Below are 23548 nucleotides of genomic sequence, written 5' to 3'. Positions count from 1 at the left end.
CCCTCTCAAATGTCAGTTCCCTCACCTGCAGGATGGGAGTTGGAGGGATGTGGGACACATCACAAGGCTCAGGTCTGGCTCACAGTGTCAGTGATACTAGGAAAGCATCCTGCACTCTCCTATCCCTCCTCCAACCCCTCTGGGTCGGGCATCCTCAGAGTCACCTTCTGGGCAGCTGCCATGATGACTACAGGCACAACTGGCCTTCCCTGAGAGCTAATTCTTTATCTTTTTTTCTTGGTCATGGGGCTTGAACTCTGAGCCTGGGCATTGACCCTGAGATTTTCAGCTCAAGGTTAGCGCTCTGCTACTTGAGCCACAGTGCCACTGCTGGTTTTCAGGTGATTAATTGGAGATAAGAGTCTCTCGGACTTTCCTGCCAGGGCTGGCTTTGAACTGAGATCCTCAGATCTCAGCCTCCTGAGTAGCTAGGATTACAGGCGTGAGCCACTGGCGCCTGGCAAGAGCTAATTCTTGACTTTCCTATAATGCTGGGGAGGCAGTGAAAATGGTGTTCATTTCCCCTCACCTGTTGTGTCACCTGGGAAAGTCACTTTCCCTCTTTGAGCTTTAGTTTCCTCATCTATAAGATGGGGATGATGGCATGGTTGCACATGCCTGTAATTCTAGCATTCAGGAGGCTGAGGTGGAAGGATCAAGAGTTACAGGCCAGTCTGAGATAATAGTGATACCCTATCTCAAGAGACAGAGAGAGACAGAGAGTGTGGGACATAGTTGCACATACCTGGAATACTGGCTACTTGGTGGAGATTGGGAGCATTGTAGTTTGAGGCCAGCCTGGGCAAAAAGTTAATGAGACTTCCTCCTCCACCCCTCACCATCTGAACCAATAAGCTATATGTGGTAGTACACACTGTAATCCTAGCATGCAGGAGATATAGATAGGAGACTGGTGGTCAGAGGCCACATGAGGCTGTGTTTGAAAAATAAAGCCAAAAGGGCTGGGAGCTTGGCTTAAGTGGTAAAACACTTGCCTATTAAGTAAGAAGCTCTGAGTTCAAACTCTAGTGCCAACCATGCACTGATAATTCACACAACCCTCCCTGTTCAAGAGGCTGAGATCTAAGGACTTTCCAGCCTGGGCAGGAAAGTCAATACGACTCTGTCTGTAATTAACCACCAAAAAGCTGGAAGTGGAGCTGTGGCTCAAGAAGTAGAATGCCAACTTTGAATGAAAATGCTAAGGGACAATGGCCAGACCCTGTATTCAAGTCCCAGTACCAGCACACACACACACACACACAAATCATAGTACTACCAAAGAGAAGTAAACACTAAAGTCAGTATAGTGACAAACTTGTTCCTTGTAAGTGTGGCAGGTCAGTGATAGATAGCTAAGTCAAGTTTTGTCAGGGGCCTTGATTGTGCTGTTGAGCCTATGGCAGGCAGCAGAGGGGTGTATACACCTGTGGCCACTGAGCCCCATGTCCCCTGCCCATGCCCAGGCCTTGTCCCTGAAGGAGTCTGAGAAGACAGCGCTGTCAGAGAAGCTGATGGGGACACGGCACAGTCTGGCTGCCATCTCTCTAGAAATGGAGCGGCAGAAGCGAGATGCTCAGAGCCGCCAGGAGCAGGACCGGGTAAGCAGCTTGGCCTCTACTAGGGTTGGGGCATATCTGACCTGGAGGATAGACCAGGCCCCCTAGTGGAAGCCTCTAGGCTATGGTGGTGGTGGGGAGGTTCAGCCCTTCCTTTGGGGCCCCTGCCCAAGAGAGATGAAACGGCTGCGCCTTAGCCCTGCTATTGGAGCAAGAGCCAGCCATGTGGATAGCATCCACTAGGCACTGAATAAGCAGGGCCTGGCAGGCAAGGAGAGGGGCTGTGTTTGGAGCTAGAAGTGGACAGCTTAACCCCTGGGGCTGGAGGCAGTGCGGGGGACACACTTCAGAACAAGTTTGAGCCGCCTGTCTGTCTCAGAGCACCGTGAATGCCCTGACATCCGAGCTGCGGGACCTCCGGGCCCAGCTTGAGGAGGCTGCTGGTGCCCACGCCCAGGAGGTAAAGAGGCTACAGGAGCAGGCCCGAGACCTGGGCCGGCAGCGGGAGGCCTCCCTCCGTGAGGTGAGCCTGAACCCATGCTCGCCAGATAGCCTACCATGTGCTATCTTGGACCTGCTGTGGGCATCTCAGAAGTTTAAGCTTTGTCTCTGCATCTGGGGGGTGATGGATGGCTAGCTCAGCATCTGCTATGTGCAGGGGAGCCATGGAGGGGCTGAAAGGGTGGGTGGGTGGGGTTCCCTTGCCCTCTTGCTATTATCTGCCGGAAGACTCCAGTGAATTATTTCAGGCCCAGACCTCAGCATGCCTTGCCCTAAATCATCACTTACAGCCCAGGGTCAGAGTCACCTCGGAGGAAGGGGCGGGCCCCAGGAATGGACATGGAGTCCAGCTTGACGGAGCCCCGCCCCTGCACTGGACTCACAGGCAGAAGAGCTGCGGACTCAGCTGCGCCTGCTGGAGGACACCCGTGACGGGCTGCGGCGGGATCTTCTAGAGGCGCAGCGCAAGGTGCGGGAGAGCCAGGAGGGCCAAGAAGCCCAGCGCTTGGAGGCCAGTGAGCTGCGGCGCAGCCTAAGCGAGGGCGTCAAGGAGCGTGAGGCCCTGCGGCGCTCTAACGAGGAACTGCGGGCGGCTGTGAAGAAGGCCGAGAGCGAGCGGATCAGGTTGGGGCTTGGGAGGCCTGCCTTCCCCCCAGCTTTGCCCCTGGAACCTGGGGCCAGGGAAATTGCCCAGGTGGGGATGGTCTGGTTTCTAGCCACAATCTAGCACAAGAGTCATCAGAGGTGGCTTTCCTACTCAGAAGAGGGACACAGCAGGCAGGGTTGGATCTGTACTTGGAATCCACCAGCTCCCACACATGCCAGCCAGACCCCTCCCAGCATCACTGCGCCTCCCCTGCCCAGGGCCTGCCCACAGCCCTGTGGCTCAGCACCGCGGATCGGAGAGAAGCCTTTTGCATAGAGCCGCAGACCATTCTTCCCACTACCCAAGGAAACTTGTGCCTCACCCTCTCTAGCCTGAAGCTTGCCAGTGAAGATAAGGAACAGAAGCTGGCCCTTCTGGAGGAGGCGCGTACAGCTGTGGGCAAGGAGGCCGGGGAGCTGCGGGCTGGGCTGCAGGAGGTGGAGCGCTCTCGGCTGGAGGCCCGGCGTGAGCTGCAGGAGCTCAGGCGGCAGGTACTCCTCAGTCTCTCTCCCATGGAGTTAGGTAGGCATTGTCCCCACCTGAACTCATTGGAGAGCAGACTTAGAACTCTCTCCACTTGTCTGGAATCAAATCCCAGCCCTGCTATTTGTGGACTGAGTGACCTTCAGCAAGTTTTCTTATTGCTAAAGGGATAATATGCCAGTGCTGGTAACTCATGCCTGTAATCCTAGTTAGGATTGGGAGGCTGAGATCTGAGGATCACAGTTTGAAGCCAGCCTGGGCAAGATAGTTCACAAGACCCTTTCTCAAGTGAGAGCAGAATGTGATGGTGCTTATCTATTATCCTAGCTATGATGAGAAGCCTAATATATGTGAATCATGGTCCAGGTGTGTGACTGGGCAAGAAGCCAGACTGTATCTTGAAAAGGCGGTAGTAAGAACATTTGCCTTGCTAGGCATTGGTGACTCATGCTTATAATCCCAGCTACTGGGGTGGCTGAGATCTGAATATCATGTTTTGAAGCCCGCCTGGGAAGGAAAGTCCACAAGACACTTACCTCCAGTTAACTACCAAAAATCCAGAAGTGGAGCTGTGACTCAAGTGGTAGAGTGCTAGCCTTAAGCAAAAAAAAAAAAAAATATATCAGTGACAGCACCCAAGCCTTGAGTTCAGGCTGCAGGACCAGCACAAAATAAACAACAAAAAACCTGCTTGGCAAAAGTGAATTCAAACCCCAGTACTGCCACCAAAAACAAAACAAAACAACCCAAGCAAACAAGAAATAGCAACAGAGTCAGGTGCTAGTTTCACAGCTGTGATCCTAGCTACTCAGAAAGGTGAGAACTGAGGATCTTGATTTAAAGCCAGCCTAGGCAGACAAATCCATGAGATTCTTCTTTCCAAATAGCCAGCAAAAAGCCAGAGGTGGAGGCCCAAATGGTAGTGGGCCAGCCATGAGCAAAACCACCAAGAGAGTGTGAGGCTCTGAATTCAAGCCCTAAGGAAGTTGCTTACTTAGCACAGCTAGATATAGGGTAAGCACATCAAACATCTGAATTGTATTTGCAGATGACAGATGGCCCCAGGGCTGGGGTTCCTGCCCTGTGGAACTTCAAATCTGATGAGGGCTTAACTCCCTGGCTCCCTTCCCCCACCCACTTGAACTCCAGATCTGATTGGGGCTCAATTCCCCCACTACCTGTGTGGAGGGTTGTTGGGGCCCAAGAACTACATGGCCATTGGTGAGGTTGCTCAAGGCTGGCTCCCCTTGCCTTTGGAGTGGTAGCTGATACGTGTGTTCCAAGACCAGGGGGTCTTGAGTGTCCCCTGGGCCAGGACTGGCCAGAGCACAGGGGCACAGTTCACCATTTGCTGCTTTTTCTTTCTCACAGATGAAGATGTTGGACACTGATAATACTAGGCTGGGCCGGGAGCTGGCAGAGCTGCAGGGCCGCCTGGCTCTGGGTGAGCGGGCTGAGAAGGAGAGCAGGCGGGAAGCCCTGGGCCTCAAGCAGAGGATAATGAAGGGTGAGGCCAGCCTGGAGGCCTTGCGGCAGGAGGTAACTGGACAGGAGGGCAGACTGCCTGGAGGTGGGAGGTGCTCTCTACCTTCTTCCTCCCTCCAGCACAAAGTACATGGGTCCTCCAGTGCTGGAGTCCTTTAAGAATGCCCTCCCTAGCACTTGTGATTATCTTCCACTCCCAGAGTTTCCTCTAATAACTGTGGGCGTAATGTATGTGGACACAAAGGCAGCCTTGTTTGATTCTCTCAGCAGCCCCATACAGCAGGTCCTGCTAGCCACATTTACTAGGAGAACCAGACACTGAGGTACAGAGAAGCCAAGGCACCTACCCAACATCACACAGCTGCCCAGATCTGTCTGACCCTTAAAAGCCTGCACTTTCTCCACTCAGCCTTTTGTGGCTGTTTCACTGCTGTGACTCTGCTGTGTGATCCAGTCTCCTAATCTCTGTGCTTTAGTGTGCTTGTGGGAGAGGAGCCAGCGCAGCAGGAGTGGTGGAAGGAAAGACACTGGCCCAATGCCTGGCTCCAGGTGGTTGGTGCTCAGTACATGGAATTCCAGTGAACTGATGGTGCTTATTCTCTAAAGCAAAGGGTGGTGCTTGTGTTTGGGTAGCCACACACTGCCTTTAATACTCCAATGGTGTGGAGATAATTATTGAGTTTTGTGTGCCCAAAGGCCAAGAACAACCTTTGAAACCAGAGTGTCAGGCTCTGACTCCTTGCTCTGTAGCACAAAAACTGGGTGTCCTCAGACTAGTTACCTACTCTGTGCCTCACTGTTATCATTGTAGAGTTAGGATGACTCAGAGTAATGCGTTTATTTGGGAGCCTGGTACTGTCAAGTCCCATCCATTATAGATTAGCTGCTATTACTGATAAACTGGGTACACACTAAGGAAAAGGTAGAAGATGAACCCCACACTGTTATTGCTCCCTCCTGCTTGGGTGGAGATCACTAAAGAATAGGTGTGGTCACTTGGGGTAGTGGGCACCAAGCTGGGCCAGGTAGGTGGGGTGGCCTTGTGACCCTCACCTTCTGGCTTTGCCCTGCCCCAGCTCCAGGGATCCCAGCGGAAGCTGCAGGAGCAGGAGGGCGAGTTCAGGGCCCGAGAGCGAGGTCTGCAGAGCTCTCTGGAGGAGGCACGTGGCGCTGAGAAGAAGCAGCTGGACATCGCCCGAGGACTGGAGCTGAGGCTGGAGGCAGCCCGGGCTGAGGCTACGGAGCTGGCACTGCGGCTGAGTGCAGCCGAGGGTCGGGCACAGGGCCTGGAGGCGGAGCTGGCCCGCGTGGAGGCACAGCGGCGCTTGGCGGAGACCCAGCTGGGTGGCCTGCGCTCCGCCCTGCGCAGAGGCCTGGGTCTAGGCCGAGCTCCCAGCCCGGCTCCCAGGCCAGTGCTGGGCTCCCTAGCCCTGGGCTCCCCTGCCCGGGATGCACCTGTAGGAGGTGAGGCTGGGAGGGTGGGGAGGAATGCATACAGGCTGGTACTGGGGAGGCCATGCCCACTGCACCACTGCGTTTGCCTTCATAGGGCCCACCCTCCTTTGGCCACGCCCCCACCAAGCTCTTCCCCCTCACTGATCTGTCTAGCTAGGAAAGGTTCTTACTTTTCCAACTCCTCTTCTGAGTTTTTGAACCCTGCCCTCTCTAGTCCTCAGCCTCCCATCTGAGCTCAGGGAGGCCACAGCAGGCCTAGGATGGTGAAACCGCTCCCAGACAGGCACAGCCAGCCTGGTTGCCTTGCTGGACCACATTTCTTCTTTCTCACTCAGTATTTCAAGTGCTTACTATAGGCCAAGAACCCTTAAACACTGGGGATCGAGCAGCAGACAGAACAGGGGTGTGTCTGCTCCCAGAGCTAGTAGTTCAGACATAGTACCAGCAGTTAGAAATGTGATTGATGTGGAACCTGTCAGGGAAAAAGGCAAAGGACGTTGCTGATCTGTGCAGCCTCTCTGGAAAATGGCAAAAAGCCTAAAGTAAAGTTACCACAAAACCCTAGGTATATAACCAAAATAATTGAAGGCTTTATTTCAACAGATTATCTGTACATCAGAGCTCATTGAAACATGATTCACAATAACCAGTATGTGGTAACACCCCAAATGCTCACCACAAAAGAATAAACAAAACATGCTGTCCATCCAATGGAATATAACTCAGCCTTTAGAAGGAATGACATTTTGATAAATGCTACAACATAGATAAAACTTGACATTATAAATACATCAGTAACAAATTGACAAATATGAATCTATTTGTGTAAGATCTAGAATTGACAACTCTAGAAATGGAAAGCAGATTAGAGTTGGTCAGTTATACTTCATGTAATTTTAGCCACTCGGGAGCCTGAGATCTGGAGGATCACAGTTCACAGCTGGTCCCTCCTAGGATCCTAGGCAGTGTGGACAAGATGAGTCTGTAGGAAGGCAGTCAACAGCACAGAGGTTGCCAAGGCTGCCATAAGGCCCAGAGTTTCAATGGCAGTGGTGTCCGAGCAGGAGTGCTGCAGTGGCACATACCTGAAGTCCTAGCTGAGGGACCCTGGAAGCTGAGACTGGAGGATAGAGAGTTCGAGGCCAGCCTGCTACATAGCAAGAGCCTGTTTCCAAAAGTCAAAATGAACTGGGTACCAGTGGCTCACGCCTGTAATCCTAGCTACTCAGGAGGCTGAGATCTAAGGATCATAGTTCAAAGCCAGCATGGGTAAGAAAGTCCATGACTCTTATCTCCAGTTAAGCACCCAAAGAACCAAAAGTGACTCAAGTGGTAGAGCACTATCTTTGAGCCTAAAAGCTCAGTGTCAGTGCCCAGGCCCTGAGTTCAAGCCCCAGGACTGGCAAAAAAATAAGGCTGGTGGTGCCACCCATGGCCTGGGTCCTGGGGACACTATGGTAGACAGGGTCCTAGCCCTCCTGACATGGGTTGAGAGGGGAGGAGACCTCTCAAGGTCAGGGAGACCTCTGAGACTGGGTACTGAGAAACAGAAGAATGAGTAGCATGCATGAAGGCCTCAGGGCTAGAACAGGGAATGTTCTACAATGTTCTAGAATGTGGGAGCTAAAGGTGATGATGCAGAGTGTCCAGCTCATATAAGATGAGAGGATGATGCGGGAGAAGGCAACAAAGTTTCTAAGCTATAGCAAATGAGCTTGTGTGAAGGTTGTGAGGGCTGACTAGAGTTGTTAAGCAAGAGGGTACTGTGGCCTGGTTTGTTCTAGGAGGCTCATACACACTCCTGAACACAGCAGGTACAGGACGCTTGGGACACCACCACCCAGGGCTCCTGCATCCCTGAGTGTGTTCTCTTCCAGGAAGTGGGGACGGACTCAGCAGCCCCAACCCTTTGGAACACAGCCCTGGGTCTGAGCCACCATCCCCAGGACCTGTCACCTCCCCAGTGTCTCCAGACCTGGACCCAGAGACGGTGCGGGGAGCCCTCCGGGACTTCCTGCAGGAGCTGCGGAGCACCCAGCGAGAGCGGGTGAGCCTGGGCGTGGAGGGCTAGGCTGGGAGCTGGGGCCCTGCAGGGGCTGTGGGTTGTCACAGCTGGGCTATCCATTTTTGCATTGGGATTCTAGGATGAACTCCGGGCCCAAACCAGGGCCCTGAATGGTCAGCTGGCTGAGATGGAGGCTGAGAGGGACAGCGCTGTAGTGCGGGTCAGGCAGCTGCAGAAGACCGTGTCTGAGAGTGAGGAAGGTGAGGCTGATCCCCTGCTCTCTGTGCCCCTGGATACTGAGGTGGGAGGCCGGGATTGGCCCTGCCCTAGTCCATGACCTGGCTCTAGGCTGTCTCCTCCAGGAGTCCTTTCAGGTCAGCCTCCCCCTCTGTCCAGACCTGCAGTTATTGGGCACAGACAAGCATGCAGGCTGTGTATGGTCGGTGGGATGCAGGCTGGGCTTCTGTGGCCTGGCTCAGGTCTCAGGGCTGTGTCAGGCCTGATGGGACTTGGTGGTTGCTGCAGCCCGGCGCAGTGTGGATGGGCGGCTGAGTGGGGCCCAAGCGGAGCTGGCGCTGCAGGAGGAGAGCGTGCGGCGCAGCGAGCGGGAGCGCAGGGCCACGCTGGACCAGGTGGCTGCACTGGAGAGGAGCTTACAGGCCATGGAGAGCGAGCTCCGGGCCAGCCAGGTGGGCAGGGTCTGAGGGCCAGTGGGGGCAGTGGGGAACCTGTATGCCCTAGTGGATGTGGAAGCCCTACCCTCCATTTCTCTGCAGTCTCCCACAGTAGCCTGTGCCTTTTTCTACAAGAGCACACTCAGTTCTGGGTCTCATTTCCACTCAGCTGCAGGGAAAGGGTTTGGGCTTGAACCTGATAGTCACAGACTCAAGTCCGGCCTCTGGCCTGTCTGCTGTCTGCTTCTTGTGCATGGCTTCTGTACAGGGGGCACTAGGAATAGTCTCTCATGATGTCTGGGTCTCTGGATAGCTACATGAATAGTGTTCTTGGGTTTGACACGGCTGTGTGTGTGTGTGTGTCTCTTTGTGTGTCTGAGGCAGGAAGGCCCGTGCTTTAGTGATGACAGCCCTGCCTTTAGAAACCAAAGCCCCTGCTTTTCCTTTTCCTGGCCTTCCAAGCCTGTCCTGCAGCCTACCTCTGCCTCTGGCTGAGGGCCAGGCTGGAACTGAATTGTTATGTCTGCGGCTTCAGCTCTGGCCTCAGGCCCAGCCACAGGGGCCCGGGAGGAGGCCAGGAACAAAGCTGGGCAGGAGCCAGAGTGGGGGCTCCTAGGCCAGACAAGGCAGGATGGGGCCCTAAGTGAGGGCTAGGCTGGGTAGGATTGGAGGGCTACAGTGACATCTTGACCCGCCATGTCTGCAGGGGAAGTGTGGATTGAAGGACTCCTAGTTCATCTTCCTGTACTGTCTCCACTCCCCACGTTCCCTTCACTGCCTGACCACTGACTAGGGACAGAGATTTACCCCTAAAACCATGGAACAGTGGGGCCTGCAGTGCTGCCCAGCCCAGCTCAGGTTACACATGCAGCTTCCTGCCATTCTGGAAAGCAATTCCATAGAGCAGGGAAAGGCCCTGGAATCTGTATTTTCCACTCCTCTCCCTGATGTGCTATGGGCACCCATAGAACAGTCTTCCAATGTACAGACATGACACAGGGTCAGAGGGTAGGAGGATGATCCTAGGTCACATGACCTGTTAACCATAACCTGACAGTGTTCTGGGATCTTTAAATCTTCTTACCCTGTGAACAGTGGAGGAAACGGAGTCCCTCAGGAGTCACAATTTCTTCAAGGCCTGCTTTGTCCTAAGGGCGGTGTGGTGTGGGAGGGACTGCAGGTAGATAGGGTCTGTTGGGCTTGAGCCTCCTCCACCTGCAGGAGAAGATGAGCAAGATGAAGGGCACTGAGGCGAAGTTGGAGAGTGACAAGCGGCGCCTGAAGGAGGTGCTGGATGCCTGCGAGAGCCGCACCATCAAGCTGGAGCTGCAGCGGCGCGCGCTCGAGGGGGAGCTGCAGCGCAGTCGCCTGGGCCTGAGTGACCGCGAGGCCCAGGCCCAGGCCCTCCAGGACCGGGTGGACTTCCTGCAGAGACAGGTGGGTCCCCCTGTGCACAGCCCCTCCATCTGCATACCTATCCCAGCACTTTACAGGGACCATGTGACCCCCACAGCCCTGGGGCAAGTATTATGGTCATCCTTGCTGGTGGTGGCGGTGGTGATGATGGTATTGGGGTTTGAACTCAGGACCTTGTGCTTGCTAGGCAGGAGCACCACCTCTGAGCCACACCTCCAACCTTTTTTTCAGTTCAAATTGAGTGCTCTACCACTTGAGCCACAGCACCACTTCCAGTTTTCTGGTGGTTAATGGGAGATAAGAGTCTCACAGACTTTGGGGCTGGGAAGGTGGCTCAGTGGTAGAGTGCTTGCCTTGCATGCATGAGGCCCTGGGTTTGATTCTTCAGCACCACATAAACAGAAAAAGCTGGAAGTGGCGCTGTAGGACAGGTGGTAGAGCGCTAGCCTTGAGCTGAAGACCTGAGGGACAGCACCCAGGCCCAGAGTTCAGGCCCCATGACTAACAAAAAAAATGAGTCTCAGCCGGGCGCTGGTGGCTCACTCCTGTAATCCTAGCTACTCAGGAGGCTGAGATCTGAGGATCGTGGTTCAAAGCCAGCCTGGGCAGGAAAGTCCGTGAGACTCTTATCTCCATAAACCACTAGAAAACCGGAAGTGGCACTATGGCTCAAGGGGTAGAGCACTCTCCTTGAGCTGAAGAGCTGAGGGACAGTGCCCAAACCCAGAGTTCAAGCCCCAGGACCGACCAAAGAGAAAAAAAAAAGAGTCTCACGGACTTTCCTGCGTGGGCTGGCTTTGAACTGCAATCCTCAGATCTCAGCCTCCTGAGTAGCTAGGATTACAGGCGTGAGCCACTAGGGCCTGGCATTTTCTTTTTAGTACTGGTGTTTCAACTCAGGGCCTCACACTCTTGCTTGGCTTTTTTTCTCAAGGCTGGCACTCTACAACTTGAGCCACATCTCTACTTCCTGCTCTTTGCTGGTTAATTAGAGACAAATGTCTGTTAGATGTGTCTTCCTGAGCATGGAACCAGGATCCTCAAGTCTCAGCCTCCTGAGTAGCTAGGATTACAGGCATGAGCCACTGGTGCCCACCTTTGACTGGTTATTTTTGAGATGTCACTCTGCGTGCATGTGTACCTGGATCACAATCCACCTGTTTTAGGCTTCTGTTACTAGCTGGCAGGTGTGCCCAGCTTCTTCTGTTGAGATAGTCTTGGTCTTGAAGATTTTTCTGCCTTGACTGGCCTAGAACCAGGATTCTCTCAGTTTTAACCTCTCATATAGCTAAAAGACAGGAAGGTACCACTGCACCCAGCTGTTGGTTGAGAAGGGGTCCTGAGATCTTCCTGATCTCAGCATGAGCCATTGGCACATGGCTCATCTGTTTTATAAAGAGTGACATCCTTGTTTATCACATAGCTAGTAGAAGGCAGATACAGTTAGATATCAGGCTAGCCATGGTGGCTCATGTCTGTAATCTCAGCTACTTGGGAGGTAGAGATTGGGAGGATTGCCTCTTGACATTGGCCTAAGCAAGAAAAGTTAGACTCTATATCAAAGAATAAGCAAGGCATGGTACTTTGTGCCTGTAATCCCAGCTGTGTAGGAAGTGAGTAGTCTGAGACTGACCTATGCACAAAGCCTGAGATTCTATCTCAAAAATAACTACAGCAAAGAGAAAGGCAGGTGCTGGTGGTGCTAGCCACTCAGGAGGCTGAGATCTGAGAATCACAATTCAAAGCCAGCCTGGGCAGGAAAGTCCATGAAACTCTTACCTCTAATTAGCCACCGAAAAGCTGGAAGTTAATTTTTGGCTCAAGTGGTAGAGCACTAACCTTGAACAAAGAATGCTCAGCAACAGTGCTCAGGCCCCAGAGTTCAAGCCCTAGGACTGGCACAAAAAAAGAAGAGTTGGAAATGTGGTAGATCTCTTGCCTAGCCAGTGCACAGTCCTAGTAAAACCCCCAGAACTGCCATAAATAAGAATTAGGGGGCTAGGAATGTGGCTTAGTGGTAGAGTGCTTGCCTAGCATGCATGAAGCCCTGGGTTTGATTCTTCAGCCCCACATAAACACAGAAAGCTGGAAGTGGCGCTGTGGCTAAAATATAGTGCTAGCCTTGAGCAAAAAAGAAACTCTGGGGCCAGGCAATGGTGGCTCAAACCTGTAATCCTAGCTACTCAAGAGGCTGAGATCTGAGGATTGAGTTCAAAGCCAGCCTGGGCAGAAAAGTCTGTGAGACTCTTATCTCCAATAAACCACCAGAAAACTGGAAGTGGTGCTGCGGCCCAAGTGGTAGAGCCCTCACCTTGAGCTGAAGAGCTAAGGGACAGCGCCCAGGTCCTGAGTTCAAGCCCCATGACCAAAAATAAATAAAAAATCAGGGATAGGTTCAAGCCCCAGGACTCTCCCCCACCCCCGCCAAAAATATAAATAAATAAATAAAATTGAGGACTGTGTGATGAGAGCCTGCATTCGGGGACACGGGCAAGTTAGCATGAGGATTCCACATTTCCTTTTGTGCCTTGGCTGCTAAGAAGCGCCTAACTGGCATGTTCAATAAACTAGTCTTGCATGGACACTTACAACAAGTACACAACAACATTTTAGGATTGTGGCAGAGACAACAGGGAGAAGAGGTATATGGGGTCTGGGACAATAAGCTTTCAGGGCTGTGGACGTGGGTAGTTAACCCACGGTGGGCTGTCAGAGGGAATGCACAGGAACAATGAGAATCCACGGAGAGCTTGGGTTGGGCGCACCTGTCAGAGCCCAGAGTGGGAGTGCAGCCCTTGCCATCCTGTCTGTCCTCCCAGGTGGCAGACAGCGAGGCGAAGGCAGGAACCTTGCAGCTGACGGTGGAGCGGCTGAACGCAGCCCTGGCCAAGGTGGAGGAGAGTGAGGGGATCCTGCGGGGCAAAGTCCAGAGCTTGACTGAGGCTCTGGCCCAGAGCAATGCCAGCCTCACCAGCACCCAAGACAAGAACCTGCACCTTCAGAAGGCCCTAACTGCCTGCGAACATGACCGACAAGTGCTACAGGTATAGTGATCACAGGTTCTGGTGGTGGAGAAGGCGAGCCAACTAGTGGTGAGCCAGCCAATGGGCTGTTGGCTGGGAGTTGTTTTTTGGGGGGGGGGTCTGGTCGTGGGGCCTGAACTCTGGACGTGGGCGCTGTCCCACAGCTGTTCAGCTCAAGGCTAACGCTCTAGCACTTGAACCACAGTGCCACTTCTGGCTTTTTTTCTTTTTTGCTTATGTGGTGCTGAGAAATCGAACCCAGGGCCTCATGCATGCAAAGCAAGCGCTCTACCACTGAGCCACCTTCCCAGCCCTGGCTGGGAGTTTTAAGGAGCCGCCAACCAGTCAGTGAGAGCAGGCTTGAGGGAAGAGTGGGGTCAGGGGAGCAGGAGCCAATCGGAAGGCTCTGGCATGATGAAGGAGACCCAATGAGAGAAGGAACACACTGGTAGAGACCCAGGTGCAGAGATAAGTGGGGGAAGCTGGGGGGTGAAAGGCTCCCACAATATGCCCACCAGTTTTTGTGGACTGTGAACCTGCCCGGGGATAGAGGAGAGGGGATTCTTTTGCCTTTGAGCCCTAGCGTTGGCCTTGTATCATCCACCTCTGTTCCCCAGGAACGGCTAGATGCTGCCCGGCAGGCATTGTCTGAAGCTCGGAAGCAGAGCAGCTCTCTGGGCGAGCAGGTGCGGACCATGCAGGGTGAGCTGGCAGAGCTGGAGCTGCAACGGGCAGAGGCTGAAGGGCAGCTGCAGCAACTGCGGGAGGTGAGGCCCGTGCTGGGTGCCTTCCACCCATTGCAGCCTTACCCACCCCCTGGCCTAAGCTCCCAGGAGGGGCATGGCCAGCGTGGCCACCACCCCCATTATACACATGTGGAAACAGGCACAAAGAGAACTGCCTGACCTCTGCTACAGGTGCTGGAGCAGCGGCAGGAGGGTGAGGCCGAGGCCCTACGCACGGTGCAGAAGCTGCAGGATGAGCGGCAGCGGCTGCAGGAGCGGCTGGGCAGCCTGCAGCGTGCCCTGGCACAGCTGGAAGCTGAGAAGCGCGGAGTGGAACGCTCAGCCCAGCGGCTGGACAAGGACCGCGTGTCCCTCAGGAGGACGCTTGACAAGGTGCGCCGCTCACCAGGGCGCCCTCGCTTCCTTTGGATCCTGGCTTGGATAGGTCTTGGCCGTGGCATCTGCCTCTGTTGTTCTCCCTTCTAGGTGGAACGTGAGAAGCTCCGCAGCCAGGAGGACGCTGTGCAGCTGAGTGCTGAGAAGGGCCGCCTGGGCCGCACCCTCACTGGGGTCGAGCTGGAGCTGGCCGAGGCCCAGAGGCAGATCCAGCAGCTGGAGGTTTGGCCCCTGCCACCAGCACCTCACCCTCTCCCTCACTTCGGTCCCCAACTCCATCCATTCCTAGTCAAGTGTGAGCAGTTCCTACAGGTGGGGGGACTCTTCATGTGGAGAGAGGACTGCTAGTTTGTCTGCAGGGAGCTGTGCATCCCCCAGGTGGGCATGAAGAGGTGGGAGTGTCCACAGGAGTTTGCCTGCGTATGGAATCATCTCCCACGCCCGTGGCACGTGTGCTTGTGTCCAGGTGTTTTCATGTATGAAGGTCTAAGAGTAGTGAGACTGCACATTTGCATCAAGTCAACGTGGTGATTACCAGTGGGCTTGCTTTTGTTCCTGAGTATACATGAGCCAGTCTTTGGGAGAGAGGAGCGGGGGGGGGAGGGGGAGAGAGAGAGAGAGGAGAAAGAGGAGAGAGAGAGAACAGAGAAACAGACACAGAGAGACACAGAGAGAGAGAGAGAGACAGAGAGGATACAGCCTGACCCAGGATTTTCAGGCTCACGGTCAAGCCAGTGAGGTGGGGACAAGCAAGGATTTCCTCACCCCACCTGGCCATGCTTCAGGGAAGCTATATGCAGCATATACTGGGCCAGAATCCTAAGTGTGGCTCATCCTGCAGGCCCAGGTGGAGGCCTTGGAGCAGAACCATGGCCCAGGGCCACTGGAGGCGGACGAGCAGCAACAGCTGGAGCTACAGCAGGAGGTGGCACACCTGTGCAGGGCCCAGGTGCAGACTGAGCGCACTCTGGAGGCGCGGGAGCACATCCACCGCCAGCGGGTCCGAGGGCTGGAGGAGCAGGTACAGCCCTTCCTCCAGTACGGCGGGGGGGGGGGGGGGGTTGTTGAGCCAGAGTGGAAACTGGGGCTTTAGAGGAAAGGGCTGGTCACAGATGGTCACATAAATAGCTGATGGTGTCTGTAACTTGCAGAGGGCCAGGCGGATCAGTGCTGGTGCCAGCCACATCACTTGGACAAGGAGCCTGAGTGATGCTCCCCAGGCTCAGTCCTTCCACGGGGCTCACCCTGTACCCTGGCTTTACGCCCAGGCAGGCCTTCTCCCTGGGTGGCACAGGTAGCCTCAGCATCTCTAGCCTGTTCTCCCTACTACCTGGGAGCCTAGGAGACTCTAGGTTCCCAGAGTCCCAGAGACCTAGGGCTCTGTCCTGCTCTAGAAGATAAGGGAAGGCCGGGTGTCAATGGCTCTCACCTGTATTCCTAGCTACTCAGGAGGCTGAGATCTGAGGATCACGGTTCAAAGCCAGCCCGGAGCCGGGCACCAGTGGCTCACGCCTGTAATCCTAGCTATTCAGGAGGCTAACTGCTGAGGATCGTGATTCAAAGCCAGCCAGGGCAGGAAAGTCTGTGAGACTCTTATCTCCAATAAACCACTCAGAAAACCAGAAGTGGCACTGTGGCTCAAGTGGTAGAGCACTAGCTTTGAGCTGAGGAGCACAGGGACAGTGCCCAGGCCCAGAGTTCAAGCCCCACCACTGACCAAAAAAAAAAAGATAAGGGAGGGTTTTATCTTCCTGGTGGCACCAGCCTGAGCCCTGGGGTGTCCTCACTGGCCAGCAAGATCACTGTGCCTGATGCAGTCACGTCTGCAGGGCTTGGCTGCCCTGGTCACGTGTCCACGCCTAGAGCATAGGCTGGAGCTAGGCCCACCAGAGGTGGGCTGGAGTAGCCCCTGAGGATGCTCAACAGGCAGGCACCTGACTGCTATAAGGGGCAAAGAGGAAGGAAGGCCATCCTGGCTCTTAGGGATACCACACCTGCCCTGCCTCAGGCAGCATTGGGTCCTTCTGTGTCCCCAAAGCTGTGGCCGAGTGGCTCTCCATTGACTCCCTCCTTCTCTCCGAAATCACAGTAGGACCTAGACTTCCCTGCCCTTTCTTTCCCAGGTGTCCACCCTGAAGGGGCAGCTGCAGCAGGAGCTTCGAAGGAGCTCAGGATCCTGCTCCCTGCCCTCCGGCACCCCAGAGAAATGAGTTCCTTCCCAGAAAACAGCCTGTGTGAGACAGAACAGGGGCCTGTTGAGAAGGGGCCAGTGCTGGGGTTGGGAGGACACCATCTCCAGGACCCCCACCCCCCAACCCCAGCTTCATCGTGTTGTCACCTCAGCACTCCTCCCCTGGGAAAAGCCACTTTAGATTTGACAAGTCCTCCTGAGAGCACTGAGCCAAAGTCTGGTCAGGGAGAGCCCTTGACTCCAGCTAGCCCTGGGGCAAGGGCTCATGGGAAAGAGGGGTACCCAGCGCAGGGTAGGGGCAGCACCCGGGCCCTGACTGGCTTCCAGAGACCCCTCCACCGTTCAGAATTTGTTAGTGAGCTTAGAGTGTTTGTATTTTTGTACCTTTTTGTAATGTTAACTATTGAGAACTGGTGTTTTTTGGTCACAAGACCTGTTTTCTAAAATCTGTTTGGCGCAGGTTCTTTGTTCCTCTATCAGCCAGGCTCATCCTGGGGGGCACAGGGTGGAGGAGGGGCCTGGGCAGGAGGGCCGGGCCCTGTGGGTGTGCCGGGGAACCTAGAGGCAGAGGACTTGCCAACCTCACAGGTGTCCTGGGCCCCTCGTTTACAGATGAGGTGTCAAGACTTGGGGCTGGGACCTGGCCCGGCACCTTGACTCTTCCCAAGCAGACCTCTCCTGCCCTTCTCTGGCCTCCCTCAGGACAGGGCCACCCTGGCCACAGCAGGGCTCCGAGGCCGTGCGGTGAGCAAGGGCAGGCTAGCAGTAGGCCTGGGGCTCACTCTGGCTCTGCCAAGAGGTGCCAGGTAGCACTGCTGCACAGCCGCAGTGGTATCTCTGTGTAATGGGGCCCACCGGTGGCAATGCGAGGTGTCTCAGTGTGCAGGGCAGGCTGGGAGAGGGGCTGTAGTGGCTCCCCCCATCTCTGCCTTCCCCATCTCCAAAACACCTCTGCCTTGCACCCCCTCCACTGCCACTCACCTGATGGCTCACAGAGTGGTCACACCTTCCGGTGACTCGTCCACACAGGCCAGGCAGCCCTGACCATGAGAATGCTGTGCGCGGGGCCTTCTGCTCTTCCTACCTCCCCCACCACGCATGTGCGTGCACGCTCATGATGGCAGGTGTGTTGCCCATTTTGGGTAGGCCAGAGCTGAAGCCAGAGGGGCAGAGGCAGTTACCTGAATACCCCCTCTTCTCCGCCAGGCTCTTTCTTCTGTGCTCTGTGTAGAAAAGTGACCCTGGGTCTTTTGTAAAAACTTTTAATTTTGTATAAAACAAAAGTGGTCCATGCCTGGGGGCTGTAGCAAATCCAAGCAGGCCAGCTGGGGTGAGGGGGGTCGCTAACCTCTGGGGAGGCTGTAAAGAGGTGACTGCCCTCAGTGGGCCTGAGGAGGCACACCGGAGCCCAGGCCTCACACCGAGGCATTGAATGCTCCCCATGAGGACTAAGCAGTGCGGGACTCTCACTGCACTGGGGTGGCCTTGGGCTAGGGAGGGGCCTGGAGCACCATAGGCAGGCCCCCCCCCACGCTGAGCCACTGCACAGAAGAAAAGGAGTTGGGTGGGGGAAAAGCACCAAGTCAGACAGGGCCAGAGGCAGGGTCCAGCGGGGCTCGCGATGCCAGCACCAGCTCCCCCCTAGCAGCCCCCGCAGCTCCTGGCACAGGAGGCCGCCACAGACTGGCACAGGCCACTGACGGCCATCACACCGCACTTGGAGAACTTGTCCCGGCACAGGTCAGCTGTAGGGGCAGGGAGGAGGAAGGGTGAGGGTGCAGGCGAGAGGGGCTGTGGAGGGCGGGGAATCGGGGTGCTGGGCAAGTGGGCACAGATGTGTAATCTGCCGGGAACACGGATGGTGGTGGGCAGCAGAAAGAGTGGGGAGTCCTACCTCGGAGGAGTTCCTCATGGGCACACACAGTGCGGACACAGATCTCTTTGTTGACCACGTATACACGGCGGAGGCTGAGGGGAGGGGGAGGGGTGAGGGAAGAAGGCTCAGCCCCACCTGCACCCCAAGGGATAGTCCAGGCCCACCCCAGAGTCAAGTTCTACTGCAGAACTCAATACTCCAAACTCCAACCTTGGTGTCTGGACCTGTCCCGCCCCCCACCCAGCGCTTTGAAGATGCCCCCGCACTGCTCACCTGTAGAAGCAGACCTCGTTGAGACACTGTTTGCAAGGCTTGTGGATGGAGTAGAGGCGGGTGCATGGGTACTGTTCCTCACGGCAGTCTAGGGCACAGATGGGGCTCAGAAGGGGAGGGAATGCCCCCAAGCTCACCCATAGGGACAGGGGCCCAGACCTCACACTACCCAGCATGCACAGGTAGACCTTGTACAGTTACCTTGTCTTACACCACACATACATACTGCCACACTCAGAAATACGCTGTCAAACATCTGAGAGTGAACACACACACACACACACACAGCCACCTCAGGAGGCGGTGGAAGTCCAGCAGATTGGCAGACCTTCTCAGGAACTCCACGCTGGCTCTGCCTCCTTTGTGAGCGAGCTCAGGCTCGTGCTCCCAGCCTGCCCCCAGGCTCTCGGCCTCAGCCGGCCTGGACTCCCTAACCCCTGGGCTCCCTCGGCACCACTCAGTAACTCCGGCCAGCAGGAAGCCCTCAGCATAGACCCTGACCTCCCCGCATCCTTGAGACCATGACCCAGGCCTCTGGCCAGGCCAGCCAAGACAGGATAGAGTCTCTGAGCTGCCTGAGGGTCTGAAAATGCTACCCTAAAGCACAGGTACATCTCCCAGCAGCCCTCCCCTTCCACCGCCCACTGCCTAGTCCTGCAAGTTGACCCACACTGTTGCCAACTCTAGCCCAACTTCTGGAACCATGCCTCTGTTTCCCCAGCTGTCAGGAGGCTCTTACCAAGAGGCCCAGGTTCTGTGGGTTCAATCTCAGCATTCTGTGGCTCTGGTGGTTCTGAGATAGAGAAGAGAAGATGAGGAGCCTCTGGGAGGGAGTCTAGTGAGGGCAGAGGTCACCTGAGCCCTGGCCCAGATGCCCCGGGAGAGCTGGGGGGCACAGCCCTGGCCTACCTGGGGTAGGAGCGGGGATGACTTCCTGTTGGACTTGCTGCTGGGACTGGAACTGGAACTGCTCCTCTGGAGGGCGGGGACTCACTTCTGCATTGGGTGACAAGGGGTCTGCTCCTTACTTCAACTCCAGGGTCCCCCGCTTCCCACTTTGCTCCTGTCCCATCCTGGCCCTTACCTTGATAATCGTAGTAGTCTGGGCTGTCTGCAAATGAAAAGATTTGCGGAACTGGTGTGAGTCAGGCTGCCTTGTGTTCCCCCTCCCCCAAATGAGGTCCTGTGTGAGCCAGGGATCACCCCCCCCCTCAAAGCCAGGCTTGGCATGGAAGGCTGAGGGCCCCTCACCGATCTGGTCGCCGTAGTGGGTGTACTGGACATGGTCCGGGAACGGGGGCAGCGAGTCCAGGTCGTACTGGCCTTGAGCCAGTAGGCCTACTGGGGGGAGGCAGAGCATGTGTGGGTTCCCTGCAGGGAAGTACCGCCCAAAGGACTTCTGGGAAGCAAAGTGGGTCACGAGCAGGCTGCAAGAGCCTAGGACACTACAACCAGACTAGCAAACTGGGAGTCTGAACTCCTTCAACACGGTAAAGGCCCTAGGCTGCTCCTGCCTGCCGAGAGCCTTTGCGCTCCATTCCCTCTGAGTTCAGGTCTCACCTGAACTTTCAGCTCTGCAGACCCGCCATCCTGCACCCACTAGCTCTCCGTCTATTCCCATCATCCTACTCAACTCCATCTGAAATGTATCTGTCCACTTGTTCTGTTTGCCGCTTGCTCTTCCTTAGCCTGGGCTTTGTCTGCTTCAAGGGTGGGGGATGTCCAGCCCACAGGCCACTTAAGACCCTCAAAGCCATTTGGGTCTGACAGAGGTTTCCCACTCCTGGCCTGTTTCATTGCTATATCTCTAGGGCTTGGCCCAGTGCCCGGCACATAGTAGGATCAATCCATATCTGTTGAATGGACCTGGAAGAGCCTTTGTGCCACACACACTGATACCAATGACCTTCTCCAAGGTCAAGACAGTACAATGGGTAAAGCCCCTAATGGCCTCCCTGTCTCAGCGACCTCCCCTCCCTGTTCTCTACCCTGGCTCGAGGCTGGTCCAGTCACAGTGCAGACCCTGCAGCCTATTGAGGGCTGGAAGCAGAGTTCTGCCCATAGATTCATGGCAGGGTCATGACAAAGGCTGTCAGCTTCTCCCCCACAAACCCCACTCCTGTCTCATACAGGGAGCCAGCCCTGGCCCCAGAAGCACGTACCAGGCAGGAAGAGCAGGAAGAGGTAAGCAGCTCCCATGGCCTTTGAGGGAGGAGGCTGGGGTGGTGTCAGAGGGCAGCTGGAAGAAGAGGAAAGGAGAGTGTATTCCAGGCCAGTGACCCCAGACCGCAGAGCCCAACTCTGACCCCAAATTAAGCCTCAGAATAGAGCACCTGGAATAGGGGCTGGGCTATTTGAAGAGACATCCAAAGTCCCTGCTTGGGGGTTCAGGTCAAGAGGGAATACTAGGTGGGTACTGGTGGCTCACACCTGTAATCCTACTTGAGAGGCTGAGATCTAAGGATCACAGTTCAAAGTCAGTCCAGGTAAAAGGCTGAGAGATTGTTGTCTCCAATTAACCACCAAAGCCTGGAAATAAGCCGGTGTTGGTGGCTCAGTTGTAATTCTAGCTACTTACAAGGCTGAGATTTGAGGATCAAGGTTCTAAGGCAGTAAAATCCATGTCTTTTTTTTTTGGGGGGGGGAGGAAGGTCAGTTTTGGGGCTTGAACTCAGGGCCTGGGCACTGTCCCTGAGCTTCATTTGCTCAAGGCTGGCACTCTACCACTTAAACCACAGTGCCACTTCTGGCTTTTTCTGTTTATGTGGTACTGAGGAATCGAACCCCAGGCTTCATGCATGCTAGGCAAGCACTGTACCACTGAACCACATCCCCAGCCCTCTATGAGACTCTTTTTTTTTTTTTTGTCTTTTCTTTTTTGGTACTGGGGATAGAACCCAGGACGTTGCGCTTGCTAGGCAAGCGCTTTGCCACTGAGCTACATCCCAGCCCCTCCATGAGACTCTTATCTCCAACTAACCAAAAAGTGGGGCTACAGCTCAAGTGGTAGAGTGCTGGCCTTGAGTGAAAAAGCCAAGGGAGAGCTCAAGGTGCCGAGTTCAACTCCCCATACTGGTACAAGACTTCCAGTCTGGCCCCAAGACTGGTCCTGACAAATAGCCAGACTGCCCTTGCCCCCTGTTTACCTTACCAGGGGAACATTTCTAGGGCTCTTCCCCAGCCCAGCCAGTCTCTCCTTGGCCACACCCATGCCCACTCTGTCCTGGCAGCTGGGGGTGGAGCCTCATGCATTCTCAGAATCCTTGATCCCCCCCAGAGTCCCAGTCCTGGCCAACCCCCATCACAGCCTCTACACGCAGCTCAGCCCGCCTCTGCCTTTGCCAGGCCCACCACCTGCTCCCAATTAGCCCCTGGGTCCTGAGCATGTTGCTCAGCAGGAAACCACATGCATGCAGCCTGAGGGGCCCCCAGTGCAGCCAGGCTCCCAACCCCCAGAAGAGCCCTCTCCTGCCAGCTCCAGGCCTCCCAAGCCCTGGCGGTCTTCACCCCAGGCACACGTGACTACAGCAGGCCGCACTTAGGCAGGAAGGAGACTGAGGAGGGCTCCTCCAGACCTTGGCATGCTTTTTGGCATTGAAGGTGGTGATGTCACCCAGCCCAGGGGTTCTGCACCCCCCAGACACTGTGACATGTGTATCATTTTGGGGTGAGGGCAGTAGTCCATCATTTTTACCAGGTCCCTGGTGCTCAGGAGCTCCTGGGCACATCTACCCTTCTGTCTTGGCCGCACAGCGGACCTGGCACCGCCCGCAGGTCCCTGTGTCACGCCCAGCTCAGTGGAGGTGACCTCAAAACTGAGCCCACAGTGGAGAGGGCTGTGAGGGCCCAGTCCACAGCCCAGCCATCCAAGAGCCGCCCCTCCTGTCCCAGCACGGGAGCTCTTCCAGATGACTCACTGGGACCCCCAACTTGGCTTTTGACCCCTCCCACCCCAGGATCTAGGAAAAGAGACAGAACCAGGGCATGTCCCCAGCCCCACAGGCTTCTGTGGCCCCCTGTCCATCTGCATTAGTTCTCTAAGGTGGTCTGGGATGGGGGGCACTGTGTCATCCCCCCCAAACCCACAGGCCCATCTGACAACCCAAGCCTCCCTGCTCATGGTAGTGGCGCGCATGCCACCTTCCAGACTGGCAGCAGGAGCCATCCTCTCAAGAATCACCCCCACACACATCCTCCTGGGGTATCCTGGGCAGGAGGACACCCCAGGAGCTTGGGGGGTGAAGGGGTCTTGTAGAGGCTAGCAGTGGGCCTAAAGAGGGGAATCCTACTTTTCCAAGCACTTCTAGGCTGTGGATCTGGGGGGCCTCGGGAGGACTGGATCGGCTCCAGAGGCGGCCCCCCCAACCTCTGGCCCCTCCGCATTTGCGCCCCTCTGCGGTCCTGGGTGGGAGAAGCGGCGCCCACGCTGGCCCAGACCCCGGGCCGGTTCGAGGCTGCACCCCGAGGCGCGGCTGCGCGGTCGGTCGGAGGCTCGCGGCCTCGCACAGCTGGGGGCTCTTTGTCCAGCGCTCTGCTTCTGCCTCGGCCGCTCCGCTGCCCCCCCCCGCCGCCGCATTCCATCCAAAGTGCGCCCCGAACCCCCACTTCTGGCTCCCCAAGCCCAGCTTCCCCCGACCCTCCCAACTCTTCCCCAAAGCCACCCCAAACTTCCCCAATGTCCCCTTAGCATCTGTTCCGGAGCAGCTGCCCCCCAAGGATCGGGGTCCCGAGTGTCCGACGACCCCCGCCCCTGGGGCCCCCGGGGTCCCTCGGAGGCCGGGCGCGGCCCGAGCGCCAGGCGGGCACCTACCTGTCCGCGCTCCAGTGGCCGCCCCGAGTG

General features: G+C 55.9%; 2 protein-coding genes across 3 annotated transcripts in view; one reads left to right on the top strand and one right to left on the bottom strand.

The window, feature by feature from the left end:
• The window catches only part of Crocc (ciliary rootlet coiled-coil, rootletin), a 40746-nt gene extending 23779 nt beyond the window's left edge, over window positions 1-16967 (top strand). Inside the window, exons 20-35 of the mRNA XM_013032720.1 lie at window positions 1467-1601; window positions 1939-2082; window positions 2446-2684; window positions 3038-3197; window positions 4561-4728; window positions 5751-6138; window positions 8007-8176; window positions 8274-8394; window positions 8660-8823; window positions 10030-10245; window positions 13044-13268; window positions 13865-14014; window positions 14165-14365; window positions 14459-14590; window positions 15210-15389; window positions 16492-16967. Of these exons, the coding sequence (XP_012888174.1) occupies window positions 1467-1601; window positions 1939-2082; window positions 2446-2684; window positions 3038-3197; window positions 4561-4728; window positions 5751-6138; window positions 8007-8176; window positions 8274-8394; window positions 8660-8823; window positions 10030-10245; window positions 13044-13268; window positions 13865-14014; window positions 14165-14365; window positions 14459-14590; window positions 15210-15389; window positions 16492-16578 (2880 nt within the window). The 3' untranslated portion in view covers window positions 16579-16967. The remainder of the gene's footprint in view (window positions 1-1466; window positions 1602-1938; window positions 2083-2445; window positions 2685-3037; window positions 3198-4560; window positions 4729-5750; window positions 6139-8006; window positions 8177-8273; window positions 8395-8659; window positions 8824-10029; window positions 10246-13043; window positions 13269-13864; window positions 14015-14164; window positions 14366-14458; window positions 14591-15209; window positions 15390-16491) is intronic.
• A 923-nt stretch (window positions 16968-17890) lies between these two features.
• Window positions 17891-20944, bottom strand: Mfap2 (microfibrillar-associated protein 2). 2 transcript variants are annotated; one of them, XM_013035869.1, is made up of 8 exons: window positions 20871-20944; window positions 19960-20049; window positions 19793-19819; window positions 19618-19704; window positions 19448-19501; window positions 18709-18796; window positions 18454-18527; window positions 17891-18304 (listed from the first exon to the last, which is right to left on the bottom strand). In XM_013035869.1, exons 1-8 carry the CDS (start codon window positions 20905-20907, stop codon window positions 18201-18203), a joined length of 561 nt encoding a protein of 186 aa, XP_012891323.1. In that variant the 5' UTR covers window positions 20908-20944; the 3' UTR covers window positions 17891-18200. The 2 variants fall into 2 exon arrangements, with proteins under 2 accessions (XP_012891323.1, XP_012891330.1); XM_013035876.1 differs by having other exon boundaries at window positions 19960-20046.
• Window positions 20945-23548: the final 2604 nt, after the last annotated feature.

This window comes from Dipodomys ordii, unplaced genomic scaffold (genome assembly GCF_000151885.1).
Source record: "Dipodomys ordii isolate 6190 unplaced genomic scaffold, Dord_2.0 Scaffold6, whole genome shotgun sequence".
NCBI classification, from domain to species: domain Eukaryota; kingdom Metazoa; phylum Chordata; class Mammalia; order Rodentia; family Heteromyidae; genus Dipodomys; species Dipodomys ordii.
Note: the sequence above shows the minus strand (reverse complement) of the source record. Positions and strands in the feature narration are given on the sequence as shown.